Source organism: Mya arenaria, chromosome 10 (assembly GCF_026914265.1).
Source record: "Mya arenaria isolate MELC-2E11 chromosome 10, ASM2691426v1".
Classification (NCBI taxonomy): Eukaryota; Metazoa; Mollusca; class Bivalvia; order Myida; family Myidae; genus Mya; species Mya arenaria.
This window is the reverse complement of record NC_069131.1, coordinates 30,940,495-30,962,871: the sequence shown is the minus strand read 5'-3', so window position 1 is coordinate 30,962,871 and position 22,377 is coordinate 30,940,495. Positions and strand designations below refer to the sequence as shown.

The window sequence follows — 22,377 nt, the reverse complement described above, 5'->3', positions numbered from 1 at the left end:
GAATTTGACATGGGAAGGGTACATGTACATATATATATAAAGTATCAAAGAATATTTATGACAAATTTCTTACCTCTTAAAACAAAATTAACAAAAAAAGTGGCAGGATTAAGTATTACCCTGAATATCCTCCTGAATCGTATTCTATAAAACATGTTGAAGAAGTCAGGTAAAAAAAAAGATTTAGTAGCTTTAACAGGTAGTGGCTTTAGCAGGTAGTGGCTCAAGCAGGTAGTGGCTTTAGCATTTAGTAGCTTTAGCAGATAGTGTCTTTAGCAGGTTGTGGCTTTAGCAGGTAGTGGCTATAGCAGGTTGTTGCTGAAGCAGGTAGTGGCTATAGCAGGTTGTTGCTGAAGCAGGTAGTGGATGTGGCAGGTAGTGTCTTAAGCAGATAGTGGCTGTTAAAGTTAGAGGCTTTACCAGGTAGTGGCTCAAGCAGGTAGTGGCTGAAGGAAGAGGTGGCTGAAGCAGGTAGTGACTGTGGCAGTAAGTGGCTTTAACAGGTAGTTGTTGAAGCAGGTAGTGACTGTAGCAGTTAGTGGCTTAAGCAGATAGGGGCTGTAGCAGTTAGTGGTTGAAGCAGGTAGTGGATATAGCAGGTAGCTTTTGTAGCAGGTAGTGGATATAGCAGATAGTAGCTGTAGCAGGTAGTGGCTGTCACAGGTAGTAGCTGTAGTAGGAAGTGGCTATAGCAGGTAGTTGCTGTAGTGGTTAGTGACTGTATCAGGTTGTGGCTATAGTGGGTAGTAGCTGTAGCAGGTAGTGACTGTAGCGGATAGATGCTATTGTGGTCAGTGGCTGCAGCAGGTAGTGTGGCTGTAGCAGGAAGTGGCTGCAGCAGGAAGTGGCTGTAGCAGGAAGTGGCAGATGTAACAATTAATCGTTAATTAAGATATTATTCTATGCTCCCTAGGTTCCATGTCCTCAATACCAACTGATGGGGAACCGAAGGTTAGCAGGTCAGAGGTCAAAGACGAAGCCACTCGAAGAACTCTGGGTAGCGTCCTAACACGACTGACAGCCATTGTTGAGCGTAGGGCACCGGTAAGTCAGCTTATGAATTGATTCTAAACATGTGTAAGTATATGTAATACATGTATACATCATTTAAGTCAGTAGGTTAAAAGTCACAGACAAAAAAAACTGGTATTTGAGGTAGCGCTCAGATAATGCAGGTCAATGCTCGCATAATGCCAGGATAATGCCCGGATAATGCAGGATAACGCTCCTCACCAGTTAATTTTGTTTAGTAGGATGAGAAAGTATGACTTCTATCACATGTACATTTAAGTAAAATTTATGTCAGTAGGTTTAACCAAGGAGAGCAAGGATAACTAATGGGTTTGGTAAATAATGCATTAATAACTAACATATCCGGGACAATAGATTCAAATAATGGGAAGAAGATACAAAACAGAAGCTGACAAAATTGTTATGAATATAGCAAGTGGAGATCCATGCTCTAATAAAGCGCAACATTTTCATATTTAAGACCCCACAAGTGTACAGAGACAGCGATTTTAAGCAGTACTGGATGCCAGACAGCAGCTGCCGTGAGTGTTACGAGTGTGGCGATCGTTTCACAACATTCCGACGCCGACACCACTGTCGTATCTGCGGACAGATATTCTGTAATGCCTGCTGTTGTCAAGAACTTCCAGGGAAGATAATTGGATACAAAGGTGAGAAATTTATTTTGCTTTGTAACAAGACATGAAACAGTTGTCCGGTTAGCGCACTTTCTTCTCACCTAGGCCTGGGTGTAGATGTGAGTTTAGTTTGTGGTCACCTAGCCTAACAAGTGAGTTTCCTCCGGGTTCTCTGGTTTCCCCCTCATTGACTTAATTGAAAAAAAACCTTTATGTCAAAAACACTTTATGTAATAATATATATTTCGTTAAATTTGACTATGAATATTTAGGAGATCAACTCAAGTTAGGAACTGAGTGAAGATGTTTTATGAATACTGGCTCTAGACTTAACCTCAATGACTTGTCTCTGTTTCAAGGAAGTATTCGTGTGTGTCGTTACTGTCTCGAGATTGTCAGCCAGTACGCCCAAAAAGCTGATCCAGACTCTGGAGTCACGCGGGAGGTCATAAACAAGTACATGCAGGCAGAGGCCTCGACATCGCCTGACCAAAAACGATCACATGTGGACCTTCAAAGAACTCTGTCATTAAGGTATACTGTAAAAGCTTTTGAAGTTTTCTTTAAATCTGAGTCCAAATTTACAAACATTTTCAAGTGTGAGTTCGAGACTCGAGTCTCAGGAAACTTACTTCATAAATATTTAAAAAAATCTATAATATATATTAATATAAATGCTTTTTGCCAAAGATGAGTGCTTGATCTTAAAATAGATTATTTGTAACAAATACAGCAATTTTTATGATGGTTGCTCCTGTTAAAGCATTTTTACAACTAAATTGAAATTTCATTTTCCTGAATCTCAAACTCAGACTCAGGGCAAGTATTCACTAACATATTGAGTCTAAGTATAGTCTAAGATAGTATAAGATTCCATTATTTTACCGGAATTACGATCGTAAACAATTTTCCCGGAAAATTATGTGCTGGTACCAAAAAACAACATTGTAAAATTAGCAAATACCAGTCGAGGTTACAATAGTCTATATTATATAAACTCCATGTGAAAAAAAATGTTGAGTTTTGAATATGAATAAAGTTTTAATTAAGCATTTTTAGATGTGTTTATGGTGTCTTTCCATATCATTGTATTAATTAATTGCATTGTGCTGCAGCTAGCTACTATATTTAAAGCCGAATGCATAGATTCAGATTCAATTTCTAATGGATTGCCAGTCCGTTCTTTCACCGTATTAAACATGGCAAGAATACTGCATTGAACCACTTCAATATTGAATTGAAAGGCAAACAATATCAAAAATATTTGCATTGTATAGTCAGCAAAGTTTGAGCTATAAAAACATGAATTGTCTGAATATAGACCCAGGACGTAGGTTCATATTGACCCGTACACTGTATTTCAATTTCTTGCAGTAAATTGAATATTGTTAGTTATTAATTTGTCACCTGATTGATTCACAAGAAGTTATGAAAATTAAACCTTCACAAAAAATTATTGTCAGTACTGTGATCATTTTAGTATCTCTTGCAGATCGCCCATTGATCCAGACAACAGCTCGGACAGCTTGGCTCCCTTTGACCTCACGCCACAAACTGAGTTTGTGGTCTCGGATAACTTCCCCAGTGACAGAAAACTGCTGCTTCAGGTAGTTATTGAGTTCCTTTCAACATTGGGTTTTCAGGAATTCTAGTGTCAATGTATAATCATCTCCCACAGAAATTGATCCAGCTACACAGCCTCTGGTCAGTAATGGTAGACCCACTGGAAAGGTCTTGAGTTTCCATTATTAAAGTACTAGTTCAATTTAATAACTTTTTAATTTTTGTCCTCTTTCTAAAGGCTTAATGCTGCAAAGCCACGTCTGGGCCCAAGATTTATGAATAGCCTCAAGTCAGTTCAAACTCGGTGGCAAAACTGCAAATCTTCATTCCATTCTTGTTGAATATAGATGGTGAACTTTGCTAATTGTTATCAGTGTGTGTATACCACATGATATATTACATATGCTATGTCGGAAGGCAAAATCAAAGCAAAGATAACTTCTGTTTTGCTATACCATTTTAAATGAACAAAGGTCAATCTATGCCGCTAAAAGAGCCCCACGTTCGTTTTATTACTGGAGTTTGATTAGGTGATTAGTTTCCAAAATAAGTTTCATCAAACACTTTGACAAACCTGTTTCCAAAATAATGTTTTGACAGTGCTCAGACAGCCGTATTGTGAAAGATTTGTCGAAGTGTTTTAAGAAACAAAATTCTCAATAAAACTCTGGTAAAAGACCAAAGGCAGGGCTTCCGGTCCGTAAGCAGTGCAGACTGCGCTATGGTGAAGAAATAGTGAAGTTATCTTTGTTTAAAGTCTTCATTCGAAGCAAAATATTGCCTTCCGTCGAAGCATTTATGATGCAATATATCATGTGGTAAACACACACTGTGTTATTACCATTTTGAAATTAATTTCATACGTTTTTGAAAAAGATATGGATTAATGTTTTTTGTTTCTCAAGAAAATGCTTTTCTGAGTCTTGAGTCTAGACTCAGACTTGAGACTGTTTGTAATCAGTGCCACTGCGCCCGTATGACCCCCAAAAAGGGCAGGATTATCAGTAATTTCTATATAACAGCCTATAATTTTGCTATATAGGATTCAATCCAGCTGCGAAGCCTATGGTCCCTGATGTTGGACCCGGAGAAGGGTCTGGAGTTTCAGACAGTCCGGCTCCGACTGCGCACCAATCAGCGTTGTGTGCCGGGAAACAGGATAGTTGACTGGCTGTTGAAACAGGATAGGGTTGCTAACAGGTATTTTTACTGTGAAAGTTTTTACTCAATGACATGTGTTTGAAAGTGTTTTTTTGAACATTTGTGTAGAAAATGTTCTTTGGTCATTTTTAAAATAAAAACCTGTATTCATAGAAATTATTCTTTTTGTTAAACAAGTCTGAGTTCTTACACTAGTCTTACAAATAAATCTGAATACCGTATTTTCTCGACTATAAGACGGGGAAATTGGGTCCCGATTTTTACCCCCAAAGTAGGGGACCCGTCTTATAAGCGAGTCGATAAAATATTAAAAAAAGATTAGTCAAAATCAGTAAAATTTTACATGGATATTCTGGTCTATCCAGTATATCGTCTGCTGATACAAGTATGGGGCAATTAAGTAAACAACAACACGAAATCTCTTCACCGCGCGTGCTCTGACGTCACACAGTGTACCGTTATATCTGCATTTTTTCTCATGGCGCGTGTCAGTATAATTAGTTTGACAGATATATCAAATCAATAAATTGGAATCTTAAGATGATGTAGGTACCTAACTGTCAATTTGATTAAGCAAACAAATGACAATGCGAATATGAATCGTCGCCAATCAAGGGACAATATTGCCGAAAGCATTATTGCTAAACAAACACCTATTCATGCCTCGGCTTTTCGCAGAACTTTATGTTATTGAAGCCATTTATTTTGCCGAAGAACTTCATTGGTGTCTTCAATAAAAAAAAACTAAAACAAACATATGTTGTTATTGATTAATTATTACAATTCCGATAAGTAACGACCTGTCCTGCAAACTTATGTACTCATTTTTAACCTACCTCCAAATAGAGAGCTCACAGTTGACCGCCATTTTTTTTGAGTAAAACAAAAACAGTTACCGCGAAAGTCGATAATTGTCCGTTGAGCTTGAACATTTTTACACATTAGGAAGAATTTTAGCATTTTAGATTTGCTTAAAAATTGACCCCGTCTTATAAGCGAGTCGAAACAAAAAGCACCAGATTTCATGGGCAAAGTTAGGGGGCCGTCTTATAAGCGAACCGCCTTATAGTCGAGAAAATACGGTAATGATTAAATCCAGAATTAGAGCAAGCCCATAAAACCGTTCATCTGCGCAGGGCTTGAGGACTTGTGCTAGTTTTTAAATACTGTACTGTGTTAAGGTGAATTTTTTATGTACACCAACAGAATGATAACTAACCCATCATGTTTTTTTCTTTGAGATTCACATGTCCTGTTTTCAATATCTAGAACGCCATGGCCTAGAGGCCATATTCAAAAATCAAGAAATCAATCAATAATTATAATTCAGATTGAACTAAAATTTAAGATTGAAATCTGAGTGTTTTGATTAGGCTGGGGTGGTATTCAGTTTGCATCTTGAGTCAATTTTGTGGTCATACATCATCGACTTCATTTACTCTATTGGTCAGTTATAATAACATGTAATCTGATAAGCTACAATGTTCTTAGAACTGTGTTGAATACCAGGCCTGTATATTTAGCTACCCAATACGCTGAATGGAATATCTGAGGCCTATCTAACAATACAGTGAGATCAATATTGAAAACTGGCCCAGACCAGAATGACCTTGTTGGTTGTTTCAGGGTACAGGCAGTGGTTATCGGACAAGCCTTGATAGACGCAGCTTTTCTGGACCCCATACACAACATAACCACACCATTTAGGGATGACTTCACCCTATATAAACCAGCGGAGGTACGAGAAATTATCTAAGGTTTTTCGCCCCTAGTTTGCAAAGTTTCGTAGAACTCAATCTATAATTTCCATTAAACATATCCTTTAAGAGGTACATTCGCACATTTATTCAAAAAATAACTGAACAATTGAAAAGCTGATATTTTACTCTAAAAGTCAATTTCAATATTTAAATCAATGTGATAATAATCTGACCTCATCTATTTTCAGATCCCATTGTTTGATGGGGATATCCCAGAATTCAGCCAATCAGATGAGACTTTGATGCAAGACTCCGCCCCTCTCTGGTTTCAACAGATCCAGTCCAATAATTCTGGTAAAAAATCAAGATTTAATCTTGTGCTTTTTCTACTGGAAAAACGGCAAACAATTTCAAATTTCAAATATCAAATATTCAAGTATTCAAAAAGCAGTGAAAGTTTTTAATTTCGTGAAATAAAGCTTTTTTGTTTTAAGTTATATTTAATGAAAACTAACACTTTATTCACACCAAAAATGTGAAAAAAAGCAAGAAAAGGATCTGAATATTAAAGGCATACATATAAAATTTATAAAAAATAAACTTTATTAATAAAAATTATTCTCTGTTAAAAAAATTATGTGTAATCACTTATAAGATAAAGGAAACAAGTCTGACAGATTAATAGAAATATTATTCAAGATTAAGGCATACAGGATCATAAATAACATTTAGCAACAAAACATTTAGCAAGCAAACAGTAAATAACACACAAATTGATATCAAGCATCATTGAAAAACATAACTGAAGCAAGCAAAACTAAACGTGAAACAAAAATGATATCATGCAACAAACATATCTTTACATACAAACATAAACATGCTAAGTCACATATATATAAACACAAAAATATAATTCGCACAAACACAATTTAAATCAAATATGTAATTATTTTATAATATTAAACATGACACAATTAATGTTTTAATCACATAATAAAAAAAGATATAATTTCAACCTGAATTTATGAAGAAAAAGAAAAGGGATGGGAGGGAGGGAAAATTTTATAATTCTTCTCAAATTAACGATGTGATCCACTTTTAAACCAAATACAGAATGAAGATGGGTAAAAAACCATGAAGAAAAATTTGAGTTCACGCCAAAAATAAAAACAACAATATTAGAAAAAACGGTAACATTCATCCAAATAATTAAGACTTTTTAGAGCCAAAATAAAAAAAACAACAAAAAACCATGTCACAATTTTTCACAAAGTTAATTATTAGATGAAAAGAACAGGCTTAATTTTATATATAGATCTTTGTTGTAACTACCTATTCTTGAATATGTAAGTAAGAAACAACATGGTAACATGTTAATTTCTTTCCATCCACACTTTGTTTTCAATTTTGGTGCTGGCGAATATTCAGTTCATATTGATAAAAAGCAAAAATAACTAACATATGACACTTAAATTATTTTACTTTATGACCTACATATTTAATAAGACAATCTCCTGGACCATCTCACTCTTCAATAAAGTCTATATGAACAAAGTTTACTTTAAATATTGTATGTGCCAAAATTATAAGTGATTTATTATAAAGCAAATATTTTAACCAGAAACATCCACCTAAGAGTTTGCATTTCACCTGTTTTGCTGAAGTACATACCTCAAAATTTAGTTAAAATTAAAACATCTTCATTTAAATATTCTTGTCAGCAATTGGAAGTTCATTAGTTTTATAGATGTTTGTTGACTCATAAAAGTTCATACAAGTTCAAATGTACCCAGTGACTGATTATCATCATACTATCAGTCATTGCTTTAAAGAGACAGTGGCTACCCAGGTCAGCAATGTTATTTAAAGAGTTTAATAACAAGGTTGTATGTTAATCATACATCAAACATAATATAGATTTGTTTCTGTTGAATATATGGAATATTATTAGAAATACCGTATTTTCTCGACTATAAGACGGGGAAATTGGGTCCCGATTTTTACCCCCAAAGTAGGGGACCCGTCTTATAAGCGAGTCGATAAAATATTAAAAAAAGATTAGTCAAAATCAGTAAAATTTTACATGGATATTCTGGTCTATCCAGTATATCGTCTGCTGATACAAGTATGGGGCAATTAAGTAAACAACAACACGAAATCTCTTCACCGCGCGTGCTCTGACGTCACACAGTGTACCGTTATATCTGCATTTTTTCTCATGGCGCGTGTCAGTATAATTAGTTTGACAGATATATCAAATCAATAAATTGGAATCTTAAGATGATGTAGGTACCTAACTGTCAATTTGATTAAGCAAACAAATGACAATGCGAATATGAATCGTCGCCAATCAAGGGACAATATTGCCGAAAGCATTATTGCTAAACAAACACCTATTCATGCCTCGGCTTTTCGCAGAACTTTATGTTATTGAAGCCATTTATTTTGCCGAAGAACTTCATTGGTGTCTTCAATAAAAAAAAACTAAAACAAACATATGTTGTTATTGATTAATTATTACAATTCCGATAAGTAACGACCTGTCCTGCAAACTTATGTACTCATTTTTAACCTACCTCCAAATAGAGAGCTCACAGTTGACCGCCATTTTTTTTGAGTAAAACAAAAACAGTTACCGCGAAAGTCGATAATTGTCCGTTGAGCTTGAACATTTTTACACATTAGGAAGAATTTTAGCATTTTAGATTTGCTTAAAAATTGACCCCGTCTTATAAGCGAGTCGAAACAAAAAGCACCAGATTTCATGGGCAAAGTTAGGGGGCCGTCTTATAAGCGAACCGCCTTATAGTCGAGAAAATACGGTAAATGTATTCTTTGTTTAATAGGTTTAATGTTAAATTGTATTGTTTGCAACACTGTCCATGTATGTACTTGAACCTTTTCTTTTCATTTAATTTTTTTTGTATTATGATGTTGGTGATGATTATGGTGGTGATGATGTTGTTGTTGGTGGTGCTGCTGCTGCTGCTGATGATGATGATGATGATGATGGTGATGACGAAGAAGACAACAATGATGATGACAACGATGAAGAAGACAACAATGATGATGATGTCATTGTTGATGATTTTGATGGTTATTTTGTTGCTGCTGTTGCTGCAGATGATGGTGCTGATTATAATTTTGATTGGGATTCGATACATTGTAATGCTGAACATTTAATCATTTAAGAAGATGTTGTGAAGGATTATATTCAATATTGATTACAACAACAATTAATGCTGATTGATATAGCATTTCTTGTACTTTTTACATCAGATTCTAGCAGCAATAATGGGAAGGAAGAGCTTTTCAGTACCCTGGCTGATTTGTCACATGATTCCAGGGGAGAGATCAGAGGTATGGTTTAATAAGGTATCTTAGTTGTAAACCTTGCGCTACTTAGGAGTGCTCAGGACACCTGTAAAGTTACGGGCAGAAATTATGCAATAAATGTCCTTACAATATTTTTATTAAAACGCAGTTTAATCTTCAATACTCCCAAGTTAGAAAATCACGAAAATAGATCTCATGACATTTTACTGGTTTTAAAACTTTAATATTCTTGTCTTTGCACGTCTGTCGTGTATGGGATTAGTTTTATTCATGTTTTAAATGTTCAGTTGACTTGTTTTAAAAGGACAGGGTGCTGAAGAAAAGCGAGAGGGTGCTCATGGTAAAAAAGGCACATTGTGTTGGGCTGTGGAGCACTGGAACATCATGAATTAGACAAATAAAATGTCAGGAATTGTGTTTTATTAAATAAGTATTAGGTTTCAAGTGCCAAATACGTCAAAAATAGTTTGTATTTATCTGATTATAAGTATTATACAAAACTATAAAATATTGACGGTCTTAAGCATTTGTTATATGATGGTAGAGGGGTACACAAGCTGGTCACCAGGGAGCTTCCACAAATTGCAGCAGCTTTATGTAACTCTTTAGCTAGTTGCCATGTGTTTACAGTAAACTATTTTGTTTTTTGATCCCTGGAGTACAAATAGTAATATCCATCTTGCATTAGTGATTTCAGTTAATATTTGACGCTTGATAATCAGATTTAAACAGTATACCGTAACCATTTCGTATTACTATTTGCAAAGTGTTGTCAGTTATTAATTTTTTCTAAGAGTACAAAATCCTTGAAACATTCACAAGACTACACATTTTTAACAAATAATAAATGATATGTTTGATCAATTCATAGTTGATGAGCGACACTTTGACGAACCTCAGCCCCAAGTTCCAATCATTATAGCGGATGAAGATGCCCCAGCAGTGGAGTCTATATTTGGAACGGTCGCCGATGGCAACAGTTGCCTAGATACAGATGGGGTCATTGGCAATGAGATGACAGGGTCATTTAGAACATTGGAGATAGATAGTGGGGATCCGGTTGTCCGAGGGACCTATGAAAAGTTACAGTAAGTTGATAAAAGAATATGTGAAAATTGCCACAGTAAGTTGATAAAAGAATATGTGAAAATTGCCACAGTAAGTTGATAAAAGAATATGTGAAAATTGCCACAGTAAGTTGATAAAAGAATATGTGAAAATTGCCACAGTAAGTTGATAAAAGAATATGTGAAAATTGCCACAGTAAGTTGATAAAAGAATATGTGAAAATTGCCACAGTAAGTTGATAAAAGAATATGTTAAAATTGCCACAGTAAGTTGATAAAAGAATATGTGAAAATTGTCCATTGGCATATAGATGAAAAACATTTGTATACATGTGCATGTTTTGTAACACTTGCTATGGTTTTTGCTAGGATTTAAAAAGGGTAGAGTTATGCAGAGGAGGAAAGTATGCCTAGAGGTAAAAAAGGGAACATTGGGTGTGTATTGGGCTGTGAAAAACACTTGAAAATAATGAATTTGACAGAAAATGTTGCAAAACTAGGTTTCAACTGTGAAATGTGAAGTGTGTATGTATGAGTTATATATATATCATAGTTTATATATTTGTTTTAACAGATGTAAGACAACAACAAAGAATGAAATGATTCAAATATTGGTTCGTACTGTGCCCTTGTTGGCAATATGGTTCTATTATGTATTTTTTTTAAACTACTGTAATTTATTTGAGCTTGAGTCCATTTTCAGGCTGGGTAGAACCCAGTACTGCTGTCCATTTTAAGAGAAATAAGAAAGTACCCCTAGTGGGGATTGAGGCTACAACCTCTTGGGTGAAAGGCAGACATGGTTACCATTTAAACACACCCACTGTCATTGTGTATATTTCAGACAAGAACACCATGAACACCTAACTTTACTCACAAAACAACTTCTACACGAGGAAAACCTGCCTGCTGGCTGGGAAGACATCATCATTTCCACAGTGGATAGGGTGACGCTGTTTGTGAAACCAGACGTCAAGGATAACAACGATGATAGCGATATACGGAAATATGTGCATATAAAGAAAGTAAGTGGAATAGAGTTAATATATTGCCAGTTGTCCACCAACCATTGACTAATAAAGAGATTATATTTTGTCAATAATTAACAACACATGGTTGTATAAGCCGATCGGTTACCTTGACCACATTTGGCAAACAACGCTCTTCATGTCATGTTGATTATTATTTTATTGGTCTTATTTAAGGTAGATATTTTAGCATTTTATTTGTAAAACAAAGACTGATGATCTTGTATTTTTTATTTTATATGGAAAACATTTGTTTAGCATTGATTTTTTAAATACATTACATGTTAGGAAATTTGTACACTAAATAGATGTCATAAAGAGATTTAAAGCACCTTTCTCCCCGACAGATTCCTGGTGACATTCAATAACAGACATGTAAAACAGACAGGTTTGGTGCACCATTTGTTGTCACAAAAAAATCACAGGACTTGGCATACTTAACTTCAGGGAACCTATGTATCTAAGTTTAAATGTTTTTCCTCCCCTGCAGATACCTGGTGACAGTCGAGAACAGACAGGGGTGGTCCACGGTGTGTTATTCAACAAGAATGTCGCCCATAGGCGTATGGCACAGAAGATCACGGACCCCAGTGTTCTCCTTCTGCAGGGATCCATTGAGTACCAGAGGGTGGAGAATAAAATGTCATACCTGGAACCTCAGATACTGCAGGTAAGTGACTTACAAACCTAAGGTTTTGCAGGTAAGGGATGCATAAACCTCAGATACTGCAGGTAAGGGACGCATAAACCTCATACTGCAGGTAAGGGACTCACAAATGTCAGGTTTTGCAGGTAAGCTACTCATGAACCTCAGATACTGCAGGAAAGGGACGCACAAACCTCAGATACTGCAGATAAGTGACTTACAAATCTCAGGTTCTGTAGGTAAGCTACTCATGAACCTCAGGTTCTGCAGGTAAGCTACTCATGAACCTCAGGTTCTGCAGGTAAGCTACTCATGAACCTGAGATTCTACAGGTAAGCTACTCATGAACCTGAGATTCTACAGGTAAGCTACTCATGAACCTGAGATTCTGCAGGTAAGCTACTCATGAACCTCAGATACTGCAGGTAAGCTACTCATGAACCTCAGATACTGCAGGTAAGCTACCCATGAACCTGAGATTCTGCAGGTAAGCAGCCCAAGAGCATCAGATACTGCAGGTAAGCTACTGATGAACCTCAGATTCTGCAGATAAGCGACTCCTGAACCTCAGATTCTGCAGGTAAGCTACTCACAAACATCAGATTCTGCAGGTAAGGGTCTCACGAATCTCAGATTCTGCAGGTAAGGGTCTCACGAATCTCAGATTCTGCAGGTAAGGGTCTCATGAATCTCAGATTCTGCAGGTAAGGGTCTCACGAATCTCAGATTCTGCAGGTAAGGGTCTCACGAATCTCAGATTCTGCAGGTAAGCGACTCACGAACCTCAGATTCTGCAGGTAAGCTACTCACGAACCTCAGATTCTGCAGGTAAGCTACTCACGAACCTCAGATTCTGCAGGTTAGGTACTCACGAACCTCAGATTCTGCAGGTAAGCTACTCATGAACCTTAGATACTGCAGGTTAGGGACACAAGAACTTCATATCCACAGGTTAGCGACACAAGAACCTCAGATTCTGCAGGTAAGCATTTTTATTCATGCTTAAATAAGGTAAAATAATAGAGTGTTAAGCTCGTGTTTTTTTTTGGAAAAAAAACTCGGGCAAAGCATTAGAAAGGTTTAAGAATTAAAGAGTGGTAAGTATGGAAATATAGAAGGAATATATATTTTAGTCATAAATTCTTCAACTACTTATTTGCTTTTAAGGAGGAGGAGTTTTTGAAGAAGAGCATTAAGAAGATCACATCCCTGAAACCGCGGCCAGACATTCTCGTGGTTGAGAAATCAGTGTCCAGGCTGGCACAGGAGTTTCTACTGAAGGCCGGGATAACACTCATATACAATGTGAAAGAGGTAAGGGCTTTCGGAATATAATGAAAATTGTCATTTTCCGATTTAAAAAAGGTCTAATTTAGATCTACTTAATAGGGATTGCTTTGGGTTACTTTTGCGTTTAATGAAATTTGGTAAGTCTGTTTTTTCGACCCGAAAAAGTATTGGTTATGTCATAGCGTTGGTGCTTTTGTCAGCATATTTGTTTTACTCGTGTGACAGTTCATGCTCATTTAAATAATAATTGACAATACAAATACATATTTATGCATGTGTATAGTCACAGTAGAGATAGTACCATATATAAATGAGCACCAACTGTCATAGAATAACACAAAAATGACTACAAAAGCACCAACATAATGACATTACTGTGAATTTTTTGGGTTTAAAAATATAGACTTATACCCATTTATGCCACTTCTTCAACTGACCGTATCATAGGCTTGTTTTTACACATACAGTCAGTGATGCAGCGTCTATCCAGATTCCTCGACTCAGAGATTGCCACATCTATCGAGAGTCTCATGGGACGCATCAAGGTCGGCTTCTGTCACACGTTCTCGGTCCGATCGTTCATGCTACCAACCGGTGATACGAAGAACATGATATGTTTTGACGGCTGTGCAACTCACCTCGGATGTGCTGTGATACTCAGAGGAGGTGGAAATAACGAACTAAAGAAGGTACATGTACTTTCTAAGTAACTATGTTAAATATAATAGGGTTATTAGAACTGCACTTTAATCTTCGAGGTTGTTTTTGTACTCGAGTGGATTGATACAGATTCATATATTGATATCAGCAAAAATCAATATCAGCAAAAATCCATTTCTGCAAAAATCCATATCTGCAAAAATCCATTTCAGCAAAAATCCATATCTGCAAAAATCCATATCTGCAAAAGATCCATGTCAGCAAAAATCCATTTCTGCAAAAATCCATATCTGCAAAAATCCATTTCAGCAAAAATCCATATCTGCAAAAATCCATTTCAGCAAAAGATCCATGTCAGCAAAAATCCATTTCTGCAAAAATCCATATCTGCAAAAGATCCATGTCAGCAAAAATCCATTTCTACAAAAATCCATATCTGCAAAAATCCATTTCAGCAAAAATCCATATCTGCAAAAATCCATATCTGCAAAAGATCCATGTCAGCAAAAATCCATTTCTGCAAAAATCCATATCTGCAAAAATCCATATCTGCAAAAATCCATTTCTGCAAGAATCCATATCTACAAAAATGCATATCTGCAAAAATCCATGTCAGCAAAAATCCATTTCTGCAAAAATCCATATCTACAAAAATCCATATCTGCAAAAATCCATTTCTGCAAAAATCCATATCTGCAAAAATCCATGGCAGCAAAAATCCATTTCTGCAAAAATCCATATCTGCAAAAATCCATTTCTGCAAAAATCCATATCTGCAAAAATCCATGTCAGCAAAAATCCATATCTACAAAAATCCATATCTGCAAAAATCCATATCAGCAAAAATCCATTTCTGCAAAAATCCATATCTGCAAAAATCCATGTCAGCAAAAATCCATTTCTGCAAAAATCCATATCTGCAAAAATCCATTTCTGCAAAAAGCTGTATCATTATTCTGCAAAAATCCATATCTGCAAAAATCCATTTCTGCAAAAATCCATATCTGCAAAAATCCATATCAGCAAAAATCCATTTCTGCAAAAATCCATATCTGCAAAAATCCATGTCAGCAAAAATCCATATCTGCAAAAATCCATATCTGCAAAAATCCATGTCAGCAAAAATCTGTATCATTATTCTGCAAAAATTCATATCTGCAAAAATCCATGACATTTGAGTACTACAGTGTTAACCAAAATGCAGTACTAAATACCCTTCTATTAAATATATAACTAGTGAAATCACTAAAAAGACACATGTGATCATAATACATGTCATTTTTATTACACAATATTGTGTTTATGACATCATTTTGACATCGTGAATGATAAGTTTTTAATGAAATGACAGCAGAGTGGAATACAGCCAACAAAAAACAAAAACACTCCAGCACAGCTTTTTGTGCTGCTGACAAAATATTTCAGTAAATTTCATGAGAATATATAAATTTGAACAGTTAATCTTCTTATGAAAGTTCATGTGATAAAAGAACACATGAAGTTAATTTTGTTTCGGGGCCATGATTATGAACAGTTTTAACAGCCTTTATGAGCCATGAAGAGTCTAAGAAGCTTAGAATAATGTATTTGTTGTCTTTAAACATGAAGTTCTTGTTTCAGGTGAAGAGAATTCTCAACTACATGATCTATGCATCGTACCATTCTCGACTGGAGATTGCCTTTTGTATGGATGAGTTTCTCAAACCTCCACAGAAGGAGGATTTGGAGTTTGAAGAGGATATTAGTTCAAAGAAAAAAAGCCAAAAAGAAACCATAGAGACCCAAAGTGAAAATAAGAAAAAAGATGCAAAACATCATCACCATTCAAGGGGTAACTCAAGAGAATATGCGAGAAGTGGTTTGAATTCAAAGGAAAGTAAAAAAGACATTGTTAATTTTTATGTAGGTGATTCAGAAAACATTTCTGAGCCAAATCAAGCAAATGTGAAACAACAGCTGATTAAGGATAATGAAGAGTTGGAAAAAGAAAGTGTAAAGAGTGGAGAAAGGTCTAAAGTGACAACAGATACTGAGAATTCAGAAGTGACAAATGCTACATCAAAGAAGGTTGGTGATGATTTGGAAAGAACTGGATCATTTGTGGCTTTAACTAGCGTTGAAAGTCGTGAATTTGACAATATTCCTGGCCAAGGAGTCCTTGATCAAAATGTTGAAGAGTCAAAGAATAGATCAAATTCCCATGTAGCAAAAAATGAAAAGACAGAAAATTACCACATCAAAAATCAAACAGCTGAAGACAATGCAATAAATAAAACTCAGGGAACAAGAGAACGCTCAATGACAAATGAGCAGAAAGGTAAAAAACATCCTAAAGAAAAAACTGATGATTTAAATCCAAAAGACAAAGATCAAGAGGTTAACACAAATAAATCACAAACCAACCAATCTATATCAGTCCCAGAGGTGAGGCATAGAAACTTGTCAGGCAATCGACGGGAGAGAAGCCCAAATGTCCAGCGTCGGTCAGCGGCCACCCAGCTCACTGACCACTCAGACCCACTTCATAATTACCAGATAAGCAAGGACGAGTCAATATTTGAGTCTTCCATGGCGTTTCAAGAACAGCAGGTTACTCGGCGGTAGGTTGGCAGTCTTTGTTGTGAAAATTTAGTTTTTGGTTCGAATTCATTAATACAGAGGTTGCAGAATTAAACTTTTACCTGTCATTATAAACAATAGATATTTACAAACCCAAATGTCACGTGGATGACTTTTTTGAGGGCTTCTTGACATTCAGGAATCAGTTATGTGTAGATTGTTCAAGTATTAATCATAGTGCCAATCTTGAGAGCATTGTGTATATGTGCGAACTAAGTAACATCTAGGATTGGAATTTATTGTGCAGTTATGTTTAAACACATGGTTACAATGTTTTAAAATGTACTAAATCACTAGAAAGCATTTCTTAGAATGTCAATGTCAAAGCCTACACAAACAAGAGCCTACCAATGACTTGTAACCCTAACTGCAACTTTTACTTGGACCAGTAGCTTCCCATATATAATGTTTAATTACAGGTATCATAACTTTATACACCATTGTTGTAAAATATATAATGTTAAAAATTTTAATTAATTACAGGCAGCATTCCGCAACATCATTTAGCTCTGAATGAAACTGATTTAAATACATGAATGGAAAAAGATCAGTTGGAACTAAAAGTATTATTTTCTTGTATCTGATAAAAGGGCTTGACAATGATTTAACCCTTTGCATGCTGGGTTAATTGTCGTCTGCTCAAAAATATCGTCTGGTTTATTCTAAATTTCTTTCAATTTACTTAAAACTTTGGGCATATATTGACTGAGTGGCAAACAGCTTGGAACCAGACCAGGCGCCGAGTCACTCGGCGTCTGGTCTGGTTCCAAGCTGTTTGCAAAGCCTTTAAAATCGCCATCAGCAGCCTAAGGGTTAACACAAAAAAATAATACAGTACAAAAGCAGAATTATGCTTTACTCTTCCGTATGTTGTTATGTTCTTATTAATGTCTTCTCTCATTTTGCATTTCAGGGCCATTTTCAAGAAGAGTTTAGATAACACAGTGTTGTCAACATCTCCATACATCAAGTACAGCTTACCTTTCCTGGAGACGGAGTCCGGAGCCAAGTGTGAACTCAGAAAATACTTCCCTGAAGAGCTCTACTGGTCATCTACACTGTGGTAAGTGTGTTATACCTGGTGATTTGTATTATATAAGAATCTACCAATTTTGTCCATCTCTTCATATAACTTCCCTAACCTGGAAACAGAGTCTGGCTCAAATAAAATACTTGACGGAAGAGTTGAGTCCCAAGAAAATGCTTCAATGAAGAGAACTACTGGTCCACAGCTCTCTGGTTGATCTGCAATGATGTTACACCTGTATGAAATATAATGCTTAATAAAGCAGAGCTCTGTTACGTAGATGTTTTTTCCCAAAGTGATTTAGAACACAAAAGGTTTGCTAAAAAAATTAGCCTCTATGGTATACAGTAAGGGGTCTTTCATTCATTTTGAAAAATGTCCTCCCAAGCCCACAGCAAGAAATATCCAACACTCAGGTGCCCACACTCAATTGTGTATCAAACTATGTATGTGTTTCTCCCTTTAAATGCAATGACAAGTCTCTTCCATAGGCTTGCAGCAAGAGGTCAGAAACTTCCCAAACTCAGTCGCCACACTTTGTTGTATATAAAACTATGTGTTTCTCCCTTTAAAGAGACTTTACACCAGACGATACAATTGCAAGAAAAAAGAAAATTGTCAGAAACTTACATAAAATTGACATCATTGTATACAAGGCATTGAATTTTACATACTGATGTATCACATGGCTAACAACACTTGCATCTTTGCAGTTTTTGTGCAATTATCAAAATTTTATGGGGTTGTCTATCACATATTTTTTCGTACTGCTGATCAGATATGATTTAAATTGGTAAACCATTATGCGCGGGGAAATTCAGATGAGACAGCAACATGATTGTTGCATTTGTTCTTTTAATCATGTAAAATGATGTAATATCGGACTCCTTCTGACAATTTTGCTCTTGTTGTGAGGAAATACGGTATTTACCGACTTTTGGACCATCTGGTGTCTTGTCGCTTTAAATGCAGTGACAAGTCTCTTCCCAAGACCTAAAGCAAAACACATTCAACACTCAGTTGCCCACACTCAGTCACCCACACTCAGTCACATACACCCTTACAAACTATTAAAGTGTTTCTCATTAATTTCCAGTGATAAGTCTCCTCCAAAGGCCTACACCAAGAAGTCAGACACGTCCAACACAAAGGTGCCTTGTGAGATGGCCCACATTGAAATACAAGAGGCGCATGAGTTTATACGTCAACCTCTGAGGGAATCAGCAAACAATATCTCTATACAGGTATGGCAAAACAATATCTCTATACAGGTATGGCAAAACAATATCTCTATACAGGTATGGCAAAACAATATCTCTATACATATGGCAAAACAATATCTCTATACATATGGCAAAACAATATCTCTATACATATGGCAAAACAATATCTCTATACAGGTATGGCAATGATATAGCGGTTGATGGTTTTCTCATCTTGTTTTTTTTTGTGGTGCCAGGGAAATAATATGCATTACTTTGTACAGTGACATTGTCGGCATCACACTGGCCCAAGATTCTCTAGACATTTTAAGTCCCTTAAAACAGTATCTAGCTCAGCACACTATTTTTGATTTGGTATAAATTGTGTAATATTCTTCTTAAAGAGTTTTTAGGCTTTTAAAGGAAATCATATTTGATCTTCTTTTTGTTTGATAATATTATATTTAGTTTAGTGATTTTGAAACTAGATTCTTGAGTGAGTTACGCTGAAGATTTTTTGAGAAATTGGGGCATGGATTACTTTGTCTTCTGGCGTTGTTGACATCACACTGTAGTTTACTTTTGAATGACTTGTTGTAAAGCCTTTAAACTTGGTATGCATATTGTTAATGTCAGTAGATGACCTATATTGAGTTTTGGGTCAGCAGGTCAAAGGTCAAGGTCATGTTTGTTTTTGAAGAATATTTGCATTCAAAATAGTGAGAAGTAATGTGAAATTGCTTTGAACACAATTTCAACAGGGGTTTAAGACTCTGAACCCAGTCTTTGGGTCTGAATCTTTCAAACCCAAATCAAATTTTCAGGAGTATTTTATTTTACATGTTAAGAGTTTTAGCCATGTTTAAAAAAGGGCAGGAAGCTGCATAAAAAGGACCTGGTTCTAAAAGGAAAAAAGGGCATATTGAATTGGGTGATGAAGTTGAACAAAATTAATTTTACAGAAAATGTTAGGAATTCTGTTTAATTTAAGTAATAATAGATTTCATTTGCGAAACATTCAAAATTTGTATGTTTATATAATTATAGTATAAGTTTTAATTAAAAGAAGGAAAGTATCATAAGCACTTCATTTCATGATGGGGGAAGGGTATCAATCTGGTCTTCAGGAGAGTAGAAGGGTTCTAACAAAAAAATGGACAAGGTGCAGCTCCCTTCCATTTCATTTTAGCTAAACCCCTACATGTGTTTCAGACACTGATGGCCAAGTTCAGGGCATATGGAGGGAGGATCAACATTATGGAGCCAGTAAAGACTGTGGACAGTAGGACAGCCAGGAATAACAAGGAAAACAAAAACAAAGGTAATGATTGGGACTTCTGTTTAGGGAGTAACATTAGATGGGATTATTACGACGTCTTGTTTTCTTAGAATATAGTGGATCCGGAAAAAAATGCGGGTGCCGTATTGTAATCACTTGTCTGTCTGTCCGTTCACATTTTTTTATGTTTTTCAATGCCCGTTTATAAAACAGGATGTATCATAGTTTTACCTGTGGCTTACGGGCAGGCATGTTTTTCCAGTATGTGGTCTGCTAAATAACTTAAGAAGGCTTGGTTCAATTATCAGCAAATTTTGTCAGAATTTGTATTGATTTTGAATCATATATTGGACAAATCAAATAATCAGCCATATTGCTTGAGTCACTTAAGAGTTATCACCCTTTAATTATAGAAATAATCTCAAGTCAGTCTTGTCTGATCAATAACTTGACTTTCAGATGATTGCAGTACTTTTCAGTAGCTTTAGTTATATCGTTTAAGTGTTATTTTATGTGAAACAACTGGATATAGAAATCCCAAGGTAGACAACTCCATCTGCAAAGTGGATTGCCAGGATACATCCAAACATTGGAAGATCATTGTACTGTTCAATAGCTGTAGATATATCTATAAAAAAGTATTTTTCATTTATTAAGGGAAACAACTCGAAGTGGAGGTACCCAAGGTAGACAACTCTGTTCCCCGGGAACACAAAGTAGACTGTCTGGACACAGTCCAACACCAAAAGATAACTGTCCTGTTCAGTAGCTTCAGTTTCCAGTCAGAGAACCACCCTTATCCCTGTGTATATCCATGGTAAGTTTGAATACCTGTAAAATAATGCCCAAATGTTTTTCCATTACCCATTAGAGAAGGGTGATGTATTTCTGATTTTTTTTGATTTTTTTATAAATACAGCCCCATTACTGGTTACTAACTAGGAAAGGGACTCCAAATCATTTTTTTATATGCTATTGGCTTTTTTTACAATGGAGCAAAAATACTTTAGTATAAACTAAACTTAAGAGTAAAAGTAAGTTTTACATTCACTAAGTTTAAACATTGCAGGGTGGTGACAATGGAGTTCTATGGGAGGCACGACACTACACTGGGAGAGTTCCTGGAGAGGTTCTGCTTCAGGTAATGGGATCAGGTCATATTAACACAGTATAACTATATTTTATTGTATCATCACCCTAGTGCAATAACCCAATAAATGCATATGTAAAGAGCAGCAGAATCTGAGTTCTTGCACTTAAGTGACAGTATATTATACAAATAGAAAATACAAGTAGATATAATGATTTTAAATATGTGCTATAAATATATAAATAGGTAAATCCAACACAAGTGATTTCAACATTAAATAAAGGTCCTCCTGTTTTGAGTCAAATAAGTAATACTGTTGAAAAGATATGCATTTGTAAAAGTATAATCACTGTAGGTAATGTGAAATAGTACAGAAAGCATATTTTAACTAGTTTAATTATTAATCTGAACATATACATACAACCTCAATGAACACAGATTGCAATGTTTTAGATGTCAAAAGTTTAGAATTTGTTCCGATGCAAGGAAAAGTTCAATAAAATTTCCCATATAAAATATACTGACTAATATATATGAGAGAAGTTACTTGGTGAGGCTATATCAGCATCTTTGCTTTACTGTGTTGTCTCTCCCTTACAGACCATCCTATGTGTGCCCATCTGACACCTGTCACATGTCGATGGACCTGCACATTCGGAGGTTCGTCCATGGGCGTGGATGCCTCAGTCTCGTACTGAAACGTTCAACCAAGGAGAAGCCAATCAACATTGGGAAAACTATACAGATGTGGTCTTGGTGCTATAAGTGTAAACTGGTATGTATTCAGGATTTTATTTTCTAAAAAAGGGCTGAATTTGGGCCATATTCACAAATCAAAAATAATTTTAATTTTTAAAATTAAGTAGAAGCAATTATGATATTTTGCTTTATTTTCCTCCATCATTTTGATATTGACTGATGTATATTCACACTTAGCAATGTTATAGGTCCGAGTTCTAGCACCTTTTTAGATAATCATTAGATTATATTTCTGGCATTTTCACAATTTTGTGTTACTATTTTCAAGGTTTCATTCAGAAAAGATTGGGGAAAAGCGCTT

The 22,377-nt window shown here is 35.6% G+C and overlaps 1 protein-coding gene across 3 annotated transcripts in view; it reads left to right on the top strand.

The window, feature by feature from the left end:
- LOC128206037 (1-phosphatidylinositol 3-phosphate 5-kinase-like) overlaps positions 1 to 22,377 on the top strand; it is a 72,045-nt gene that overhangs the window by 4,178 nt on the left and 45,490 nt on the right. For all 3 annotated transcript variants that reach the window (XM_052908167.1, XM_052908166.1, XM_052908165.1), the window contains exons 5-24: positions 914 to 1,044; positions 1,493 to 1,682; positions 2,009 to 2,183; positions 3,142 to 3,256; positions 4,255 to 4,412; positions 6,000 to 6,111; positions 6,322 to 6,427; positions 9,353 to 9,433; positions 10,281 to 10,497; positions 11,321 to 11,501; positions 11,995 to 12,174; positions 13,318 to 13,464; positions 13,908 to 14,129; positions 15,721 to 16,700; positions 17,633 to 17,782; positions 18,843 to 18,990; positions 20,161 to 20,269; positions 20,885 to 21,044; positions 21,297 to 21,368; positions 21,918 to 22,092. In XM_052908167.1, the coding sequence (XP_052764127.1) occupies positions 914 to 1,044; positions 1,493 to 1,682; positions 2,009 to 2,183; positions 3,142 to 3,256; positions 4,255 to 4,412; positions 6,000 to 6,111; positions 6,322 to 6,427; positions 9,353 to 9,433; positions 10,281 to 10,497; positions 11,321 to 11,501; positions 11,995 to 12,174; positions 13,318 to 13,464; positions 13,908 to 14,129; positions 15,721 to 16,700; positions 17,633 to 17,782; positions 18,843 to 18,990; positions 20,161 to 20,269; positions 20,885 to 21,044; positions 21,297 to 21,368; positions 21,918 to 22,092 (3,809 nt within the window). The remainder of the gene's footprint in view (positions 1 to 913; positions 1,045 to 1,492; positions 1,683 to 2,008; positions 2,184 to 3,141; positions 3,257 to 4,254; positions 4,413 to 5,999; positions 6,112 to 6,321; positions 6,428 to 9,352; positions 9,434 to 10,280; positions 10,498 to 11,320; positions 11,502 to 11,994; positions 12,175 to 13,317; positions 13,465 to 13,907; positions 14,130 to 15,720; positions 16,701 to 17,632; positions 17,783 to 18,842; positions 18,991 to 20,160; positions 20,270 to 20,884; positions 21,045 to 21,296; positions 21,369 to 21,917; positions 22,093 to 22,377) is intronic.